The sequence below is a fragment of the Chaetodon auriga genome, chromosome 7, assembly GCF_051107435.1.
Source record: "Chaetodon auriga isolate fChaAug3 chromosome 7, fChaAug3.hap1, whole genome shotgun sequence".
Lineage (NCBI taxonomy): Eukaryota > Metazoa > Chordata > Actinopteri > Chaetodontiformes > Chaetodontidae > Chaetodon > Chaetodon auriga.
This window is the reverse complement of record NC_135080.1, coordinates 2,833,523-2,855,813: the sequence shown is the minus strand read 5'-3', so window position 1 is coordinate 2,855,813 and position 22,291 is coordinate 2,833,523. Positions and strand designations below refer to the sequence as shown.

Sequence of the window (22,291 nt, the reverse complement as noted above, 5' to 3'; positions counted from 1 at the left end):
TGTTCCACATTTTCCAGGAGATTTTTAATATATACTGCTAAAATATAGAATAAAGGAGTATTACAGAAAGAAGAGTGACTTCACTGCTGAAGAGATGTAAATCTCCACAGCAGGTTCAGGTCACTGTGTTCAGGTCTGTGTTCAGGTCTTCAGTCCGAATGACAAAGCTGTTATAAAACTGTGAGGTCACCGTCTGCTGCCAGCCTGCTTTAATGATGTCAGTGTTTTTTATGGCTCACACAGCCATAAATAGCTCAAACTGAGACTAAAAAAAAGAAGAAGAAAAACGGTGGATTGTTATTTGTGTAATCTCACATATTTCCAGAAAGATGTAAACAAACAAACAAGCATTTAATCTGGATGCATTGAGCTCTGGGGTCACACTGAGACCATCGCATCGCTGCGCTGTCATGAGGAGGAGCTCCAGACAGACACAGGGGTACAATTCAAACACTTGAGGGTATCAGTTACCCAGAATGCAAAGCAGAAAGGCTGAAAAGTGTCTTCAAACAGAAGTGCAGAGAGTAAAAAACAGGAAGTGTTGTTAGCAATGAAGCGCTCAGATGAGCTCGGGTCGCTGCTCGGTGAGTCACCGGGTTCAGCCCTGACGCAGGGACGCTAACACACCTACCGCGGCCTTCACAGAGCAAAATCAAACCTTAATCACAGCCCACGTGAAGCCACTATCAGCCCACTCTTGGTGACACTCCTGGGACAAAATATCACGGCTAACAAAGGGACAAAAGTCAAATCAGGCAACGAACAACTAAAAGACGAATAAGTGATTAAAAAGCATCAGCGGCTCGGAGAGGACAGGAGGGATCTGTGCTGTGGAAGTGAAGCATGTCAGCTTTTTATAACCTCGCCATAACTCTGCCTGAGCTGCTGTAAAAAAATAAAACTGTCTGGGACATTGTGGGCCTTGTCTTCATGGTTACACGCACATGACACACACACCTCAAAGTGGGCATACACACACCTAAAACATCCTGATCGATACTAACACTGTTTCGTCGTCTAAATGTTTGTATTGATCGAAAATAATAAGAATTAAAAAGGTGTCTGTGTGTGTGTGTGTGTGTGTGTGTGTGTGTGTGTGTGTGTGTGTGTATGTGCAGGTGTGTGCAGGTGTGTGCAGGTGTGTGATATTCTTGTGAAACTCTTGCAGACTGGCTCTTTCTTTCTTATCAAGCAGCAGGTTTCACCACCAACAAAAGGAAATGTGACCGCTCGCTGCACACACATCTCGCTGCGGGTTAAAGACGCACTGCGCTGCTTTCAGTGCCAGTGACTCTGAACGTGGAGCTGCTGGAGGAGACAGACTGTCCTCTGTCCCGCCTCTCCCTCACGCTGTCCTCTCTGCTGTCTCCGTTTCCATCTATCACTCATGTCTGAAGAGGTCACAGATCCTGAACTCTGTCCTTGCTCTCTGGCGCCCCCTGTCATGTTCAGGTATAGTTTGAGTCGACTGTCAAAGTCATGACAGGAGGGTGTTTCCAGAAGAATCCATTGTTTGTGTGTGGGTGTGAACACCTGGCCCACTCCAAGACATTTGGCAAAACTATCGTAAGATGGTCTCTTACGATGTGATGCCACATCGGTGTGTTTGATGCAATGAAACCTTTAAAATTAGAAAATAAACTGGACAAATAAAGTAAAACCTGCTGACTCCGTTCGTCTCAATTTAATGGTCCCACAGCCAGTAAATCAAGTACTTGGGAGACTGTTTCATATTACAGCTCTCAGTAGCATGACACGTATCACCAGCATGCAGATGGAAAAACTCATTACAATGACAACATCATGACAAACACAACCTTCTCTAATACACTGTCTTTATTCAGCCGACAGTAAGTCCAACTTCCAGTGAAGTGACTGCGTTTGAGGAAATCAGAGCAAAACATGTTACCCTGATAAAGCTGAACCCATTTCATGGAGCGGATGCAGCGTATCACAGTGTTACCTGGATTAAAATAAACTTGGTCACAAGCTCTCCTGCACAACATGTGTTCACTGCATGAGCCAATGAGAATAGATCAGTCTGTCATGTGACTCAAATTCCCATATCTAATATAATAAACAGAGCTGGGCAGGTGCAGCCTGACAGATGATGAAACTCCCTTCAGATTCTGTCCAAAGTCAGAATCGATCACTGTCATCAGGAAAGGCAAATACTGGAATTCAGGCCTCTTTCTAGTATTTTTCTCTTCTTCACTTGTAGCTGTGCAAACACGTTCAGGCCTCTGTTGATCTTGGGAGTCATCTCAGCTGATTAAAATAGAGGAAAAACAGAAGCTCAGGAGACAGAAAGACAATCAAAAACTACGAAGTCTGCAAAATCCAAGCTGTGAAGGCGACGGACGCGCCGACATTTGGGGCTTTAAATGTGAGAAATTACTAATAACTTTGCAGCATAAAAACATTTTCAGCTGCAGTTAAATTTCATGGTCGGCCATTCACAGATGTTCAGGTACTCAGACACCTTAATGTGAATATTCAGTTTGTCAGTTCACATAATGATGCACAGAAGCAGATTCAAGTTAGATATAATAAGACTTTATTAGGCCCCTGCAGCCAGAGAGGCCTCAGAATATAAAATAAAACCTGCCTCTTTTTCATAATTAAGTTAAAAAGACATTAACGTATCGGCAAACCCTGTGCTGCACAGAAAGAGAATAAATACTCATCTTCCCTCAGAACTTAGCAGGTTTTAGCATTTTATAGGCCTAACTCACACACTGAGTAAGTGTGTGTGTGTGTGTGTGTGTGTGTGTGTGTGTGTGTGTGTGTGAGTCAGAGAGACGCTTTCTGTCACTGCCATGGATGCACGCCGCCCTCTTGTGGTCAACATAAGAACTGCATTACTGTAACTTGCCTGTTGTACGTCACGCGGACAGCTCCCCTCTGATTGGCTGCCCTGTTTGGATCACATGATCGCCTCTCAGTGCCTATTTCAACAGCCGTGAATCGGTTTGGTCTTTGTTTTCCGCGTATTTAACAATGAAACTTCAAGTTTAAATTACATTTTTTGTTAAGTTGACGCTGTTGAATGCGGGGTTTTCATTCACCTGGACGCAGATTACAGGTGTGTCGACAGTGTTCAGGAGCTGAAAGCGACTTGTTTTTGTTGTTTTGCACCGTCAGCGACTCTTCGTCTGCGCAGTAAACAGTAAGTTTACGGATTATTGATGAGAATTAATGTGCCGTGGTTACAGTCAGTCTGTTTTATCCTTCTGTGAGGCGGCTCAACTTGTGTTAGCTAATCTGCACAGTTGAACGATCGTCCCTCACTTCAGCAGCTCGAGTCCAAACTTGAGTCCCTTGTTTTCTCTGATGTGATTTGTTCCTCTGCGCAGACAAACAAGCCGTCTCTGTCCTCCGTTCAGTGGACAGGTCAGACCTGAGAGGTGTGTTTGCTTGTTGTATGATCAGAGATCATCTGCTCCATGAAGGTGGTGCCTTCAGTGTCTCACAGGTGCTGGGAAATCTGAGTGGCCTTCAATGGATCGAGGTGTTTGATCCCATAAAGATCATCATCATGATCCAACACTAAGACCAAGAGTGCTGTTTCAGTTTCACATGTCTAAATGTCTCTTTATTCCAGACCCCGTTTATTCCAGTGATGGTTTGGTGAATATCACCCAGCAGCTGGTTTATCTGTGTGCACTTTTTATTTTTTTAACGTCTCCCCTCTTCAATCCGTCCAATCTGTCCAACATCAGAGCGTGGAGCTGAGGACAGACTGGCTCTGACTTTAGGAGTGGACTGTCCTCGTCCAGCAGCTGTAATCAGCCACGTGTGTGTGTGTGTGTGTGTGTGTGTGTGTGTGTGTGTGTGTGAGGACACACAGACTGTGTGAGGCTCAGCTCTCATGCTGTCAGCGTTCAGGAGCTTCCCGTCTCTGCTTCAAGCAACCAAACCGATCACAAGACCTCAGACGAGCAAACCGGTTCCTGATGGGTGCAGCGTGTGTGTGTGTGTGTGTGTGTGTGTGTGTGTGTGTGTGTGTGTGTGTGTCTTTGTGCTAGAGATCAGCTGTGCAGGTTATTCTCTGTCTGTGGTGTTGATGAAAACATCTAGAACCTTCTCATTGTCAGGTCTGTAAAGGTTAGCTGGAGGGGTGTGTGTGTGTGTGTGTGTGTGTGTGTGTGTGTGTGTGCAGAGGGGAGTGTATGTAGCTGTTTTCTGACAGCTTGCAGCCTGTTTAATCAAGCTCATTTATTTCTTCCTGAAAAACTGGATTTACTCTCCATCTTTTTCCTGCGTGGTGAACCTGGTTGGTGCAGTTTACTGATCAAACCACAAAAATTCTGTGTCATGAGTTTTCAGTGTTCGCTGCCAACACGTCACAGTTTCCTGCTGAAGCTTCAGTTTCAGCCGTTTTTGTCACGTCTCACCGCAGAAACATGAAGGCGTGATGTAATGTTCCCGTTTTCTTCCTGTGTTTGCTCTCAGAGCTTCGTTCGACCTGAGCTGACACTGCTGACGTCGATCGAATCCCATGTGAAGATGAAGACGGACGTCACCTACGACCAGGTGAGCTTCCTTCAGTGTAGGTGATCAACAGGAAATGAGTCTATTTTTGAATTATTTCCATTGAACGAGGCGAAGCTTCTCTAACGTGAGGATTCACTCGCTCATATACGAGTCTGACTCTCAGATAAATGGATGTATTTACCGACATCTTAATTTTTACATCTACTGAAAGGTGAATTGATTAACTTAAATAAATGAATTGAGCGCTGATGATCTGTATTTTACTTTCAGACTGTGAAAAACTGCTTCCTGTTTTCCGTGAATGTTGTTATTTGTGTTGAACGCGTTGAGCTCGTTCCTCAGATCAGAGCAGTTTCCTCATTTGTGCGTCGTGAGCTGACGGATCATCCTCTGACTCACGTGTCCGTTTCATGTATTCATCTCACACTCGCTCTTATTTTGAACAATGAGCAGCTCATTGAATTCCTGTGATGTCGTGGACACGAGACAAGATGCCCTTCAGTCGAGTCAATGTTAACAAATTCTACAGTTAGTTTCACACATTTTATTCAACTGTGGTGGAACTCAGACTGTTCGTCCCGTATGAGGAGTCATGGACCAGGACTTTCCCCTCCCCATGCAGTGAAGTTAGTTCAACTCACTCCACACTCTTCTGTGTTAATGTGTTCTTCTGCCTGCAGCTGGTGGACGTGGAGATGAAGAGACGAGAGTCCAACAGGAAGGCACAGGTGGTACGTTACAGCCACACACACACACACACACACACACACACACACACACACACACACACGCACACACACAGATTCAAATCAAGCCACATGTATTTCCGAACGAGTTTACAAACGACATCAATGCAAAAACAAATCCATCACAGGCGCCACGTGACAGTTAATATCATTCAGATAATTTAATCTCTGCCCCCCCCCCCCCCCCCCCGTCCAGTATTCCAGGTGTGTGATCGCTCTGGCCACTGTGGCGACTGTACTGCTGGCCGCCACGGCCCTCTACAACCTCCTGACACCGAGGGCGTCCTCCACCCACCCCGCCCCGAGCAGCAGCCTCCGTCTGCCGCAGGCCGAGTCCTGCTCGGACCCCTGCAAGTAAGCGAGCGTGCACACACACACACACACACACACACACACACACACACACGCACGGCTAGCAGCTAATTTCACGATCAGCCTCGCTGATCGTCGGTCAGGCTGTCGTCTGCAGGCAGAAGCAGCAGTCGAGACGTTAGTAAGTCTGATGTTTTCTGTCTTTGTCAGGATCGTCCTGGTGGAGAGCATCCCAGAAGGCCTGGACTTTAACTCCAGCACCACCCACCCCTCCATCTTCCAGGCGTGGCTCAATCTGATGGCCGCGGCTCGCAGCAGCGTCGACATTGCCTCTTTCTATTGGACGCTGACCAACAAAGACACTGGCACCGATGAGCCGACGGCCGATCAGGTGGGCTGGAGCTGTGAGCGGACAGGTGCCACAGGACAGAAACGTCCACAGGCGTCTTCTTCTTATTAAAACTCGTCTTCTTTTTAAAATCTTTCTCTCGCTGCGTGAACAGGGCGAGACGGTCCTGAAGACGCTAGCCGAGCTGTCGGGGAAGCTGTCCGTTCGCATCGCAGTCAACACGCCGCAGCAGAGTCAACCGCAAGACGACCTCAAGCTGCTCAACGACTCAGGTGACGCCTCGTCTGTCGAGGTCGCACTGACCAATCAGCTGTCTGATGTCGTGACTTCATATCTGACCTGAGCCTGATCATTAAGGCTGGGAGACACACAGTTAATTTTATGTGTGTGTGTGTGTGTGTGTGTTTCAGGAGCTGATATCAGGACAGTGAACATGAGGGAGCTCACCTCAGGAGTCCTTCACACCAAGTTCTGGATCGTAGACAAGAAACACATTTACATCGGCAGTGCCAACATGGACTGGAGGTCCCTGACGCAGGTGCACACACACACACGCACACACACGTTAACTCATCATACGAGTGTTTCAGTCTGAAACGTCCCAGACGATATCTGCTGTGAGCGAGAGATGAAAGATCATCTGAGCCGAATTCATGTTCTTCTGCTTTTAAGAGGAACTTCTTGCTTTGGCTCAGAGTTTCGGTCACATGCCGCGCTGAGAGAATGGTTTGACTTGTGCTTTCCCGATCAGATATTTAGTTGTATTATTATTCTGCTGAGTTGTCACTAAGACAAACTTCCTGTTTTTCTGAGGCTGCACCAACATCCCATAAAACTCTGTGTCTGCAATCAGCAAAGAGATTCTGAAAATTCTTAAATCTCAGGAATTATCAGTTAAATGTAAAGAAAAATACGTTTAGAAAAGTCCAGAAAATAATGTTCTGATAAAAGTGATCACATCCAGTATGTTAGAAAACAGTTTTGCTGCTTCTGCTGTTGTTTTTCGATTCGTTGCCTCTGTTTTAAAAGACTCTGTGTGGCGTCCAGGTGAAGGAGCTGGGCGCCGTCGTCTACAACTGCAGCTGCTTGGCCGCAGACCTGGGTAAGATCTTCGAAGCCTATTGGTTCCTGGGGGAGAGCCGGACGATCCCGTCACCGTGGCCCACCAGCTTCTCCACCCTCTACAACAAGGACACGCCCCTTCAGCTGCCACTCAACGACACTCCGTCCCACGTCTACCTGTCGGTGAGACACTTACAGGGAGGGCAGATTTGTTCTTACAGTCCATGTGTGTGAAAAACATGTTGCACCCCGCAACCGTCCCTGCGCCTCCTCTGACTTCACCAGATTTAGCAGATCTGTTCTCCTCGTCTCCCCCCCTCCCTCCCAGAGTTCCCCTCCGTCCTTCTGTGCAGCCGGCAGGACCCCAGACCTTCAGTCCATCCTCAGTGTGATGGAGGACGCGCAGAGCTTCATCTACATCGCTGTCATGAACTACCTGCCCACCATGGAGTTTTCCCATCCTAAAAGGTACAGCTCGATGTAGCGGCTGCAGCGTCTTCGCATCATTAATGTGGCGTCTCGTGTGTTCTTACTCTGCATGTGGCGCCCCCTGCAGGTACTGGGCAGACATCGACACCCAGCTGAGGCGAGTCGGGTACGAGAAGCGGGTCAAAGTGCGCCTGCTGATCAGCTGCTGGGCCAGCACCCAGCCGGTCATGTTCCCCTTCCTGAAGTCTCTGGCCTCAGTTTACGACCCCAAGAGCAAACTGGACATCCAGGTGGTAAGTAGCTCCGTAAAGGAGACCTGGTCATGTGTCCTCTAACGCTGAGGAAGGAGGATGCACATATTATGATGCACATTCTGCTAGACTAACCTCTTCTTCCTCTTATCCAGAGGCTGTTCGTGGTGCCTGCCAGCCCCAAACAGAAGGAGATTCCCTTTGCCAGAGTCAACCACAACAAGTACATGGTGACCGACAAGATAGCCTACATAGGTGAGGCCGCACGCAGGCGCTGCACGGACCATGAGAAACACGTGTCGACACTTCATCCGTGTAAACGTGTTCTTTTTCTGTCTTCAGGTACGTCTAACTGGTCAGGTGACTACTTCGTGAGCACAGCTGGCTCTGCATTGGTTGTCAACCAGACGGCGTCCCAGTCCCTGGAACCAACCGTCCAATCGCAGCTGAAGGCTGTGTTCGAGAGGGACTGGAGCTCCTCCTACAGCACTCCTCTCACCCAGCACTCAAACCTCAAAGACTTGTGCTAGTTTCAACAGTCCATATTACAAATGCAGCAGTGTACCGCAGGTGGACACTGGGTCAACACTCACGGTAGTTAAGTGCCAAGTTGTTAAGTTGCTCATGTATTTTATGACTCGGATTACATTTTAAACAAGTCAGCTGAAACTGAGAATCAGCCACGGACGACCTCTCAGCCCAGCGGAGTTTCCTCGTCAGCGAAGGTCCAAAGGAAGATAGTAAACCTGGATTAGACCAGAGAGTGAAGTGCCATCCAACCAGTAGACGGCCCAGTGGGGCCAGTTTGTGCCGCTGACGAGGTTCTTCAAGGGATTTTTTAAGGCACTAATACCTTTGCATCTGTCATTCATTTGAATTAATTGAAAGGTGAAGTGTCTCTCATGCAGCGGCAGTAGCAGTAGGGGGCGCTGTTTCCAGTCAGGTAAGCTTCACGCTGAGGCACAGTGATGTTTTTAACTGGCTCCCACTGTCACCCCTGTTCACCGATCATCTGCTCTCTAAGGTCAATCACGTCAACTTCAGCCTCACTGGGAGTTTTTTTAATCCCAGCTCATCTCAGGGACTAAAGCGCGAGTGTTTTCTTGATCATTTTAGTTTGCTGGAATCTGGGCTGTAAATAAGATGCAGGCTTTTTAAATCCCACTCTCAGTCTTCAGGGCTGGTTTTAAAACACGTTCGTTTGATGATAAATGTCAGCCGTGCAGCAGAACATGAGGATGAAGTAATTTGATTTCCACTGTGTGGAGTGATTGAAACTGACAATTAGTGAAGGTGGTTGTTGGCAACTGTCCAAAGAAGTGTGTTTCCTAGTGGCAGCGTGTTTACAGAAGAGCTGTGGAGGGTTACTGTGTTCATGTCATCCTTCCTCTTTATAAAGAAGTGACTCACTAAATGTCTTTGAATCCGACTCGTTCAGCCTCTGTGAAGTTCTTCATGTGCCCTCTGATACGTGTTTATGTTCAGGTAAGAACTACAGAAATGTGAATAATTTGTATGACTCTATGGATTTTATCCCCGTCTTACACTGGTTTCATGAATTGCTCTCCTCCCTCAGTAAATAGACGAGTTCTGAACATTCTGATCTTGAAAATATTGTCCTCCTATATGATTGTCTGAGTTTTGCTTCTGCACAGTCAGTTTCTGAAATGTGAATCTGGTGGATGAATACTAAAACACCTTAATTTTAGGGCTTGTTAAACCTCCAAATTCCCATAAACGATGCTGAGCTCAGATTCCTAAAACTTCAAATATGTCGGATCTCATCGTAACAGTTCCTTTAAAATGAACTGACCTGAATCCTTTCTGACTGATGTTCCTGTGCAGTAGGTCTGTTCGCTGCAGGCTGGCCTCTCTGTTACGCACATGAACAGGATGAATTTCAGAAGCTCTGGTTCACTGGTTGAATGTCATTGCATCATTTATTGCCCTTCTGCCTGTCTTTCAGTCTGGGTGTCACACAAAAGACTCAAAAGTGAAATTAGTATTACTGTCGTCATCATCATCATCATCATCATCATCATCATCATGATGACAGTAAGCAGGGCAGCTGAACTGTCCTGTTGTTTTTTCCTCTGTTCAGCTGTCAGGCTGTTATCAGACACCACAATAGACCTGCTGGCCTGGTCTGCCTCCATACATTCCTATAAGCCTCCATCTGCGCGCAGCAGCGCGGAGGAGGAGCGTTAACGGCGCCGGGACCGGTCAGCAGGGCGGACATGGCGGCGCACAGCCCTGCTGGTCTGTCGAGGGTGTTCGACAGCTTTGAAACTGAAGATTGTTATGATGAAATGTTAGAAACCAGCTGGAATCACGGACGAGCAACGCGAGCGCGTGATGCCGCCTGCTCGGCGCGTGAAGCTGCGACTTTCTGTGGGTGAGGCTGCAAAGTTTCCAGGCAGGACTCCAAACCAGGGCGGCTGTTTCTGAGGAGTCAAGGTATGACGATGTTGGAGCAAATCGATTTCAGCGCCGAAGCTGATGAAAATGTTTTTTATTTAGTGTTTTCCTTCTAAGAATACCGGAATATTTCTCCCATCAGGCTTGTTTATTGTGGATTAACGCACCAACAAGTTCGGCTGCTCCAAACAGGACGAGTAACTCACAGTCGACCTTGACTAAATCCAACTCTTGCGGGCTATTATTAGACACACAGCTCGGACATATAGATCAGAAGGAGACGCACACGTCCCATCAAGTGAGTTCACCCAAAGCGATAATCAAGCTTTTTATAAAACCCCGTTAACGCACCGCACGCGTGCCACCGTCCTGCGCTCTGCTCTCAGTATGAGGAGCAAAATTCAGAGTATCGTGTCACCACACTGTGTTCCTGTCGGTTGTGTTGAACTGTTGCTCATCTGTCCTCAGACCTGCTCTCTCTCACCGCTGTATTCAACAGACTTCTCACTGTGTAACAGCTCATCCTGCTCTCTGAGCTCAGTCCATTCACACATTCATGTCATGAAATCTTTGAAGGTTTTCCAGACAGTTTATTCCACATTGACCTCATCTGCACGTTTTATTACAGTCAACCATTTCCGACTGACCTGTGACCCTGAAACTATCCATCCGATAAGGTAAATGATGCAATTTCATGTTGAGAGCAACTGAGTGTCTGACAGAGCATGAAATGATCATTGTGATATTGTGGTGCAGCCATTGAAACTGATGCTATGAACTCACTGTAGCTAATTTATCATGTTGTGTTTATGTTTGTCATTATATGCAAATTGCTTCTCCTGTGCCGTTTTGGATTGGCTCAATCAATTAAGAAACCAATCACAAAACCTTATCTTTCATGCGCTTTCTACTCTAAATCTGACCATTTCTCCTCCTCAGTCTCCTGAACTCTTTGTCATATTTCTTAAACCAAGCAAAACATGATCCACGTTTTTGTTTCTGGCTAAAAGCAGCTGAATTTTGACAAGTTGTTCCAGCATCTAAATTTAGCATCAGGACCTTACAAGGAGCACTTGAAGGCAGCATTAAAATAGAGCCAGAAGCCTAGAAATAAATCAGAAGGCACAAACTTTGATTCTGTCACATTTTTTAGGTCCAAATGACATTTAAGACACAGCCAATGAGAGAGCCTTCATCAGCACTTCCTGTTTACAGTCGACCAACATAAGCTATAACTTAGCAACTTATCATTTTTACACATATTTCAGATCATAATGTAGCATTTGTGCTAAAGGGTTCAGCTTCTTTCATTGCAGTGTGAGGGTGTTTGCTGCAGTGGCAGATCTCTAACACTGGTGTGCAGTGTTGGTGCAGGTTTAAACTGTCAGACTGCGCAGTGCTCAAGGATCCAGATGGAAATCCAGCATCAGGTTAAATCAAAAGATTCTCCAGAAAAGAAAGAAAATGATCATAAATGCCTGGGAGGCATCTTATTTGAATGAAATTAATGTCTGTGCAGTCACTTGTCCTCAATCTTTTTTTTTTTTTTTAACTGATTCACTGTCCAGATTTTGGTGTTTGAGCAAAAAACTCATGTCAAAAAAATGTCCAGCTGTGGACCACTGGACCCTGCTGTTTACGGGTGTGTCTGCATGACAGAATCAAACACACCCAGTCTCTGCTGACTGCAGACCAGGCTGACACAAACACACACCGGCTGACCGAGAGCGAGGTGGTGGCGTTCTAACTCAGATACACAGACTCACTGATAAGATTCACAACGATACATCCCGTCCACACTCATCACAGCTGGTATGAGCCCAAGAATAGTGGGCTGCCATTTGCTGTTCCTCACAAATATAGCTAAACCTGGACACACACACGTCCGCGGAGGTATCTCCAACATGTCACTTCCCGGTGTGTAAACTATTTAGTGTCGTCAGGGGTCATGGAACGCAGCACAGCCCAACCCAAGAGGTTATTTCTGTCTCTCTGTTAATCATCCAAAACCATGCAGCCCCCACCCATCCAATGACCCACGAAATGTGTGCATGTGTGTGTGTGTGTGTGTGTGTGTGTGTGTGTGTGTGTGTGTGTGAATTTCATGAAAATGTCAACCTTGTGGTTTCTCCGAGGAATAAAGTGTTTGAACGTGGCCCGTTCTGAGTGGTGTGTCCTTGTGAAAGGCAGTGTGGGAACATCAGGGTGGGAATAGAGCGTTTATTGGTGGGGTGGGTGGGTTTTTTGTTTGTGCACTTGCCCCTCAAAATGGCTTTTCTTTATTACTGAAAAGATCTGATAAGATTTGACTTCAATAATAAAAGTTTGCATGTTTATCTCGTATAAATTACAGCCAAAAACAAGACATCTGTGCAGAAAACCATGTAGCTGTGCACAGTCTCCAGTCCCTGCACTAACTTCAATCAGCCAAGTTAGAGAACTGAACAAGAGGTGAATGTGATAACGAGCAGGATGGCGTCCGTGTGCAGACGAGGAGAAAGCAGAGCGAGCTGCACTTTAATTACCACAGTGTCTTCTCAGTAGACAGATGTGGTGACGAGGGTGCAAACAGTAAACGGTGGACGTCTCCCCCTCAGCATGGCTGCTCCTCATCACACCTGTCTGATGTGTGGGCAAACGGGGTTCCACTACATGGTCAGAACTGTTAGAGAGACGTTACGTTACGATGGATGGATGATATGCGACTTTGCAACCACTCGCTAATTAGGCAAAGTTTACAGAGGTTTAAGTTTTATAATTCGTAGCGATAGTAATGAGAGCGGCACTCGGTTTGCCAGGAAGTGAAAAATCCCTTTTGACAGCTCATTATAGAACGAGAAATGCATGACACTTAATTAATAGCTTACTAGCATAACATGATAATTAGAAAGTGAGCAAGAAGGTAATTAAGAGCAATAAGTTTCTCACTTCATAAGTCACCAGGCCTTCAGTTATACTTGTCTGGAAATTATTAATAAGGGTTTTTTCACTGTGCTTGTCCATCAGTGGACAATAAAGAAACGCAAACAGCTGTCTGTGTAATCCCTCTGCCAATGAAGTTATTATACTGGTAGCTAAAGTTGTCCCATGAAGACAGTGGTGGTGGTGTCGGATGCTCTGCAGCTCTGCAAGAGCTCAGACTGTCTGTTGGACCTTCTTCCTGCATGAAAAAAGGAAAGTTACCAGCGACTTTAGGTCGATAAGAAAGTCTGAATATCTGTGCTCGTGAGTGTCCGTCTATCTCTGATATGGCGGACGGGTCCATGTTTGACCCTGAAACAACGCTAACCTTTAGGGATCCACAGTATGTTTTAATGCTGATATTAATTGAAGGACTCTCCCCCCTCTCTCCCCCAGGCCTGATCCACGTCAGACAAACCCTGCAAGAGTGTTCAGTGGACGACTGTATAAAGACGCAGAAGGCTTCATCAAGTTTTCGTACCTGTGGTGGTTTGGGAAATCCTTGTGTACTGTGGAGAGGTGTGGGGGGGGGGGAGGTGGGGCTTGTTTCCTGTGTCTCCTTTTTTGGCAGAGGCTGGTCGTGGTTCTCCGGTGGTTTGGGAGCTGGATCCATCACAGCTGGGACTCATCACAATCAAGCACAGCATAAAGACTGTGGACTGCAGAGGACTCATTGCCAGATTGAGTCCACTGCTTAGTGGTTGAGTTGGCTGTTTTCACTAAGGTTAGACTGGATCTCTTGTGTCTTTCTCCTTTGTTCTGCACTAATCTGTAGCTCCAGCCTCTTGCCTCCACCTGCCTCGAGCCTCTAGTCCACAGCCATCACCACCTAGTCTCATCCATGCCTCCGCCGCCACGTGTCTTCAACGCTGTCCTCACACCACCTGAGCTCTGTGCGCTCCAGCGTTTCTCTGAGCTGCTCTCCACCTCAGAGCCTCATGTCTCACCTGCTATTCCCACCTGAATGTCTCCTGCATACCTGGAGTCTCCCTTCATAATTGACTCAATAAATTCCTATTTAAAGCCTTACCCCCGTCTGTGTGTCTGCCATTGAGTCCAAATCATGCCTAAACCCAACAATACCATTAATATCATGCATTGATCAGTTTTCTGAAGCACTGAAGAGGATTGCCAAAAGTTGTTTTTCCAAGATGGCCTCCTCATAATATCTGTCACAAATCCCACATGATGATGCTGGCAGTCCCACAGCGTAACAATAATCTTCTTGCCCAAGTAAGAGATGTATTTGCAGTAAAATGTATTGAGTGTCAAAAATAAATTGAAATTTCTTTGGTATTTTTTGGTGTCGCCCAGTAATCTGTGTCATTGCCCTGAAAATCACTGTGAGATTCATCCAGTCAGCGTCGTCTTCTTTGTCTTCTTACTCTGCGTTGCCTCTGGTGGCCTTTTCAACAGCAGCAACTGTGTTTTGAGAAAAATCAAGATTTGTGTCTCAAAACAAATTACTCATCTGCCTTAACGGTGGGAAAGTAGAGGAGTGCTGTCGGCAACATTTTTAAGCCTGAGGGTCTGAGCTGCGAGTGGGCACGAGGGGAAGAAAACCTGTGTGATCCTGTGAGTCACTTTCTGTTAAACCCACAGGATTCTCAGGGCTTCATCTGTGTGTGAAGCGTGTGTGTGTGTGTGTGTGTGTGTGTGTGTGTGTGTGCGTGTGTGTGTGTGTGTGTGTGTGTGTGTGTGTGTGTGTGTGTGTGTGTGATTCTGCTCTCCACTACTCTGCACTTTGTAGGGATTAACTGAGGCGTATTGCAGACAAACACAGTCTTTTCTAATAAGTACAGAAACTATATTTAACACTGAGAGCTGACGAAGAGTCACGTGTTCTCTGTCTGAGGGGTAGACATCTGAATTTGTTAAATTAGAGATTAACCTTTTTAAAAAAGTATTGGGATTGGGATGAAATGTGGTACGTGTGGTCACCTGGTTAAAACATGTCCAAATATGAGACAGCCGTGTCAAACGCTCCACAACGAGCAGCCGTAGGAGTTACGACTCTTGTCCAATGGAAGCAAAGTAGGAAATAGTGTGACCTGAGCCTCAAAGTCTGCAGAGGGAAGATATTCTTAACATTCCTTGAGGGCACAGACAGGGACGAATTAAGTAAGATTTAGAATTAGATTTAAACTTTATTGTCCGTTCGACACAGACACAGAGCTGAAAACTCAGCAGCCTACAGATAAAGACAAGACGTGAATACATTCACACACCCCAGCACACGACATCATGAGCGAGGCTGTTTGTTTAACGCAGCAGGGACAAAACTCCTGAGTCCGTTTTAAGGTGCTGTATGTCCATCCAGATGGCAGTAATGTGAAGCAATGACCGAGTGAGTGTCAGGCATGATGGTCTGTTGTTACATGTCAAAAATGACTTAACAAACTATTGCCTGCAGCCTAGGCCATGGATATAAATTATGTGCTGTGCAATATGAATGTAATGTTATGCTGAGCCGAACGTGCAGCACAAGGATCAGTAGCTTCATGAATACACGTCACCTGCTAAACATGCCAACTGCTCGGTCTTTGCATGAAATGCAACTGTGCAACACAATGCAGAGATGATCACACAGGGAACAAACGGCTGCCTGGTTCTCTCTGGAGCTCATGGTGCAGCATCAGCATGAAAGACCTCTAACAGGATGAGGCAGGCCGTGTGAAGGAGCCACAGCTGGAGAGGAGAGGGCTCAGGCTGGTGGCTGGAGACGCAGATAATGACTTGGCCTAGAAACACTGTTGGGCTAATAGGCTCCAGAGATGAGCAGCCATCACAGACAAACCCATGGCTTCCTGCTTCTCACAGGAATTACATCATCGGTCTCACAGGTACCATGATGACATCTACTGTAGCCGGAGCCAGTCGCCATGGAAGCAAAGGTCGGCACCAAGATGCACCCTTTGATGACTTTGGACGTGAAGAAATGTAGTAAATAAATCTGAAATAATAAATGCAGAACTCTGGGGAAATTAGCTACTGATGCAATAAGTTGAAATAATTTTGCATCATGTTTTATTCTTTTGTTGATGGTTTTGTTTCCAGCTGAATCCACAGCATCCAGTCTGAAGACCCTCCATCCTGTTCAGGTCAGGTTCTTATGAACGACCTCCACTAACAAGAATAAAGGATCTGAGCCCCTCCCACTCCTTGCCTCTGATTGGCCGGTGAGGCTGTCCATCTCATCTACTATCAGCCTGCTTCCAAGTGTTTTAAAAACTTTATTTATAAAGAAAAGTCAGTAATAACAATAAAATTCATTATTCGAAGAGTACATTTTAGAAATTTTAATAAATAATTCAGGTATTTATTATTGTTTTGTTTGTGTAAGTTATCAGGACAAGTCAACAAAATCACATGAAAACACCAAAAGCAACAACAAACTGATCCGACTAACAGCTTGTCTGTGTATCCAAAGGCTGATTTATCTTATTCCTCTGTCCAATAAAGTTCCACTGCTGTCCAAACATTTTGACTCCATGTCTAAACTCCCCAAAATGTGCTTCAGTTCAAAAATAATCCCCAATAAATCCACTATTTACACCTGTTTGACTTCTGACTGACAAAATCTACAACGCTGAGCTGTTTCAGGACATGAGGCCAGCCTGAACACTACATTCATTTTCTGGTCTGTGATAAACACCCATCAGCAGAGGTTGTGTTGCCCTGTTCGAAGTGTGTTGACTGTGGTCGTGTCTGACTGGTATCCAGTGTCCAGCCCCTCTAAGCCCAGTAACAAGGCCCTGCTGGGCCACAGCTAAAGCCTCTAGCACCACAAACAATGGGGCCGGGCTTTGTCCGGGGCTGCAGCAAACTGCTGACTGTCCACTAGTGCTAATACACCCCTATTCTGTCCTGTCTCGCTGCTGTCGCCTCTCTCTGAGACACACACACACACACACACACACACACACACACACACACACACACACACATACACAATATCTATGTCTCACTCTATGGTGGTTTGGGAAAGAAAAAGAAAGTTCACTGGTCCATATGTTGATATGTACACACACTGATGAGACAGTCCTCCTCTTCTTCGGTCTTCCTCTCTTTCTGTCTCTCTTTCTGTTGATCCCTCCCCTCCTCTCTGTGCTCTCCATCCCTCTTTCTCCATCCCTCCATCCCCCTCTCTCCCAACCCTGGGACCCCTACACCCTCTCTCTCTCTCTCTTGCTTTTCTATTTGTGATCCACACTGACGGCGTAGCTCGGTCTCCCGTGGGCCCAAACAGTCAAACCGACCCCCAGATTGTCTCAGACACCCACCTGCCGCCCCCAGCTCTGCCGCCCAGCTCTCCCAGCCCCACGGCCCGTGTGTGGGCTGCTCAATCGCTGCGTTTCCTCCATCGGCTTCCTGCTGCGGACCATGTGTGAGTGTCTGCGTGGAATATTCAGAGTCACCTGGACACCTTCCTCCAATGCAGGTCAGGATGAATAAGTGTCTTCCTCTACTGTTTGGAGCAACATAACCTCCCAAAACACACTTGTAACATGCAAAGATTGGCAGGTTGTTGTCATGTAACTGTCAAAGCTGGTTGAGCTTTTGGAGGTACTTCATCCCTTGAATCTCTATGGATTTAAGTTTTGGTTAAAGTTGGGCTGCTGAACCTGTTTGATACTTCATGTGTTAGTTCATATAAATAAGTCACCCTTTAAACAGAGAGTTCAGAATCAGAGCCACTGTTGTCCACACCCATCACCCTCCATCATCACAGCACCTTTTCTTTCACTAGTTCAGCCTCAAACTGCTTCTTTTTTGGCTTGTTTGCAAGTGTTTGTTTTTGTACCTGATGATTAAGACCTTGAGTGACGTGCAGTGAGGAAACCAGTGGAGACTCAGGGACATGAGGAGAGACACGTTAGAACTCTCAATATTGTTTATATAGATATATATAGTTGCTATTATGATATGGCTGTTTTGTGGTTTTGTGGATGGATTTCAAGTTTTGATGATGCTTAGTCTCGGTTCTTGGTCAGTCAGAGTTTCAGCAGCATCTTTTGCTCATTTGTTGGGGTACTGCTCTGCATCAGTGTCTTCAGTATCTGCTGATACTGTGGCTGATGCTCGGTCACATCTGAGTCTGTCCGACAGCTTAACGTAATTCCTTGGGATGATAAATAATATGCCATCATTGATTTGATGAGGTTTCTAATCGGCAACTGAAAGTTAGTGACTTGTTGGCTATTTGAGGTCAAGTCAGCTCCAGAGAGGTTGTTCAGTTGCAGGTCAAGGTGAAGCCCTGATTGCTCGACTGCATGAAGGTGAGAAAGGAGCCAAAATTTAGGTCTCTTTTTCCATTTATTACCCAACAATCTGGGGAACTTTCAGCTGGAACAAATGAGTGTAGCACTATGAATGAACTTCCAGGAGTCTGAAAAACACTCACAAACATTTGTCTTTAGAAGGAAACGGTACAATCGGCATTCATTCCGGGTCCAATGACTCTGCATTAATGGCAGTGATGGAAACATGACATCCCAGCAGACGCACTCATTTTCACCCTTTTCTGGCACGATGATGACGCACGTTGAAGTTCCAGACATTGACGTTTATTTACTGCCTGATATCAAACTAAATTGTTTACTCGTTACTCTCTGTTTCCATCTCGTCATCATCGTCTCATGAAAAGTAGAAAAAAGTAATCACTGGTTGCTTGTTTTCTGGCGCATTTGTGACCTCAAATGTGACACCAATCTCATCTACTTTAAACGGGAAAAGGAGTTTACCTGCATGTTTGGAGTATAATCTGATCCCGACCCTGCTCGAATGATGGCTGTTTTCATGCAGTGAACTTGTTTAGTAGTGGTTTAAACTGTTGAGTAGATGAACATTTGAAGTGTCATAATATAATATATGTAATTGACACCTTCTAGCCAATCAGAAATCAGCTGTTGGCTGATTACTGAAGCCACTGTTGGCATAATAACCCCTGGAGACCCTGTAGATATCTTCCCCTCTCAGGCTCCACTCCCAGACCAGGCATGTTTGTTTTGTTTTTTTTACCGTAACACACACACACACACACACACACACACACACACACACACACACACACACACACTGCTCCAGTTTCCTGGCTCATTTAAGCGCTGACGGGGGCATAGCTGAGGTCTGGTGGGACGTCGTGCCCCATGCCAACCGAGCTGCGCCTCCTCCCCCATCAACACACACCGCCCCTCCCTCGCTCGTCTCCTCAGTCCTCCTTTAGCTCTCCTGACCATCTTCATTCCCATCCATCAGAAAATATACAAATATACATACTTCCTCCCCCTCTCTCTCTCTCTCTCTCTCTCTCTCTCTCTCTCTCTCTCTCTCTCTCTCTCTCACCCCCATCCCTCCCTTGTCCGGCCCAGCCCTTGTTTCAGGCGACCAGGCCTCCCCCATGTCTAAATCCTGGCTTTGTGTGGGAGCTGGAGTGCAACAATGACCATGTTAGCTGACACAGTGCTGGCTGCCTGATCTGTGCTGACAGTATCTCCCCCTACCACCCCACCTCTGCACAGCTCGCTGGCAACAGACACGTCCATGGTTCATGTGTAGAGCGGTGGGCTGGGCACAGGGCTGGATGGGGTTTTACTGGGGCCTGGGGGTTACCAGTTTGGTGGCAGGGGCAGTTGAATGTGGTTTATAAAGTCCTGGGGTCTGTATCGAGGATGTGTGCACCTATTTCGGCTAATCAGACCTCTGCTCAGGTTGTAGGTTGGTGGACTTACGATGGGAATCATGGTGGGACAACAAACTTCATGAACTAAGGGAAGGAGCTGTCAATCAAGTCCAGTTTATACACGCCCACAGTCAAAATAGTTATGATTTGTGATTTTAGATCAGATTTTTTGAATTTTTTTGAGTCACAGCCATTTTTATTTAGACTAAGGCTGCATTGTAATGATTATTATTATAAGTGATTCAAATGAGACTGAAATAATAAGAGAAAACTTGAAATTCTTCACATTTGAGAAGTGCAAACAGCTAACATTTTGCATAGTTTAGTCTACCATGGTAGGATAACTCACAACTTTAACATTTTCATTAGTTTGCACACTTTGTGACCTCATGTAATTAGTGACTTAACAGCTCTCACATAAAGGTGCAGCCAGTCTGGGTTTTAACTGAAATGTACTTGCATGCTGAGGCAAAAAGCAGGTGGGACAGGAAATAGTGTGGTCAGGATTGTAAACACCAAAGCATGCTAACATGGCTAGCAGGCTACCAACAGCAGTTCATAAAATGTAAAATCTAAACTTTCAAACAAGCACTTTAATCCCCCCCCCCTCTGCTGCTTGTGTTATGTAGCCATGCAATAACATCCCCTCGATTACTAACAGAGAGGTCAGTCCTGCCGTCTCTTCCAAAGACATGGAGACATCGTGCATTAAAGTTGAATCAGATGAACTCTTGTGTTTCACACAGACATGAATGTGGAGTGAAATCCTGTGAACGTCTCCACTAACACCCTCTTTGTAGAACTGAACTTTACTTTGTAATAATCTTCATAAATATGTAAAGATGTTTTTTCATCATTTAGGGGCAGAATCTGCAGACAGCTATGCTTGATTCTCTCGTGTTTGGGATTGACTTTGCAGTGTCAGTCAAGCTAGTTTTATCCAGCTCTCCACTTCATTTCACCTCAGTGAGCATGAAGCGGTGTCACTCTTGCTTTGTTCGCATTAGTGCCACCTTGGATATTCTCTCTGGGTGGCAGGTGCTGGATATGAGCCTGGATGCGGTGCCTATATATGGGTTTAACACCTGAGGATCAAGCCCTCGTGTCGTCCAGCATCCACCACGCCTAAGTGTGCATGAACAAGACACTGAACCCCACCCAGCTGATGGCGTTCAGCAGAGTGTCATATAACAACCCCCTGGGCTGCTGGGGGGCCTTTCACACATCTCTGTCCAGGGGTCCGTTGTTTTATAATCTGTTCATGGGCGGCTGGGAGGACTTTGATTCTTAATTTCTCATATTTACCTCTGCTGGTTTGCTATAAATCATATGTAAATACAGGGAAGGAAACAAATACACACACACACACACACACACACACACACACACACACACATTGTTCAGCTCATAACAGCAGCTGCAGCTGAAAGGAAACGTTTCTCTAAAATGATATCCACGGCCTGCTGTTCCTATTTTAAGCCATTTGTGATAAAAATAAGTTCCCAACATCACTTGTTGGAAAGTTCATCGAGGCATTTCGAGAAAGCGGCGGGATTTCGTTAGAGCCTGTTTTCTGGTTTATTTCTGGGTTTGAAGTTAGATTGTTCAGCTGGGACACAGAGATCTGAACAACCAGCAGACACTTCCTGCAAAGAAAACACACAAAACACAAAATGCTTGTTTTTTATTTCATCACCATGAAAACAGTCTGTCCCACTGGTCAACTTGCATCAGTAATCAAACTTAATTAATCGATCTCTCGTCATGCAAACCCAGCAACATATGATTGGATGGTAGATGAGGAGCATTATCCGTTATTGCTGATCTCCTGTAAAAGAAGGAGGACTTGTCCATTTAAAATCAATGTACCAGTTAGTTTAAGAGCTGCAACAAGTTCTCATTTTGTCAACTTTGACATAATACAAGTCACCTCCGAGCTCTCGTGTGTGAATTGACTCCTTTGGCTGAGATAATGGTGGATGTTAAACAGCCATGACCTGCTGGCTGGTTTGTGTGTGGAGACATGCTGCAGGCGTCTGAGAAGCAGAGAGACAAACAGTCAGTTGCTTCACTGCTCAGACAGACAGTCTACTATGTCACAAATTTTGTTATCTTCTCCTCCCTCCTTTATCACAGCCCCGCCTGTTTCTGCCCTAATATGGGGGCATCTCTCTGTCCTCCGGCCAATCGCGTGGCTGGATGCGTCCGTCCCAGAGATGCCATGGGCCTGGGCCAGGCCTGAGGCTTCAGTGAGGGGAGCAACAGGCTGGCTGGTGACAAGGGGCAAAGACCCCAGACAGAAAGAGGGGGAAAAGAATAAAAACACCACCAATAACAACAACAAGGGAAGGAGAGCAGCTGAGGGCAGACAGGAAGTGAACGCCAGAGAGAGGCAGTTGTACCAAGATAAGAAGTGAGACAGGCTGAGATTCAAGCTGTGCTGCTGCAGGTGGAGGTCTGTCACCTATGAACCGCTGGCGGAGGCACACTGAGGCTGAGAATTAAGGTAGGTTGGGTGGATGTGGTTTCCTTTAAGCCTCTGTGCTGATGACACAGTGCAGTCTGCTCATACCTGAAGGCTCTG

At 46.1% G+C, this 22,291-nt stretch overlaps 1 protein-coding gene and 1 long non-coding RNA gene across 2 annotated transcripts; both read left to right on the top strand.

Annotated features, from left to right (window-relative positions):
- The first annotated feature begins 2,943 nt into the window (after positions 1-2,943).
- Positions 2,944-9,074, top strand: pld3 (phospholipase D family member 3). The gene is made up of 12 exons (XM_076734263.1): positions 2,944-3,169; positions 4,456-4,536; positions 5,178-5,228; positions 5,440-5,597; positions 5,766-5,946; positions 6,059-6,176; positions 6,315-6,442; positions 6,952-7,149; positions 7,295-7,434; positions 7,523-7,688; positions 7,802-7,901; positions 7,989-9,074. Exons 2-12 carry the CDS (start codon positions 4,510-4,512, stop codon positions 8,174-8,176), a joined length of 1,455 nt encoding a protein of 484 aa, XP_076590378.1. The 5' UTR covers positions 2,944-3,169; positions 4,456-4,509; the 3' UTR covers positions 8,177-9,074.
- Positions 9,075-9,860: 786 nt separating this feature from the next.
- On the top strand, positions 9,861-14,277 carry LOC143322949 (uncharacterized). Its single transcript, XR_013077368.1, has 3 exons — positions 9,861-10,103; positions 10,207-10,741; positions 13,422-14,277. It is a non-coding gene; the product is annotated as an uncharacterized LOC143322949 (long non-coding RNA).
- The last annotated feature ends 8,014 nt before the right edge of the window (positions 14,278-22,291 follow it).

What these genes read in the sequence shown, in the direction of transcription:
- pld3 (XM_076734263.1), top strand. Translation starts at nt 4,510, where the DNA reads ATGAAGACGGACGTCACCTACGACCAG. An exon ending in CGGACGTCACCTACGACCAG is followed by an intron (nt 4,537 to 5,177) that starts GTGAGCTTCCTT and finishes TTCTGCCTGCAG; the next exon opens with CTGGTGGACGTGGAGATGAA. An exon ending in GCAAACTGGACATCCAGGTG is followed by an intron (nt 7,689 to 7,801) that starts GTAAGTAGCTCC and finishes CCTCTTATCCAG; the next exon opens with AGGCTGTTCGTGGTGCCTGC.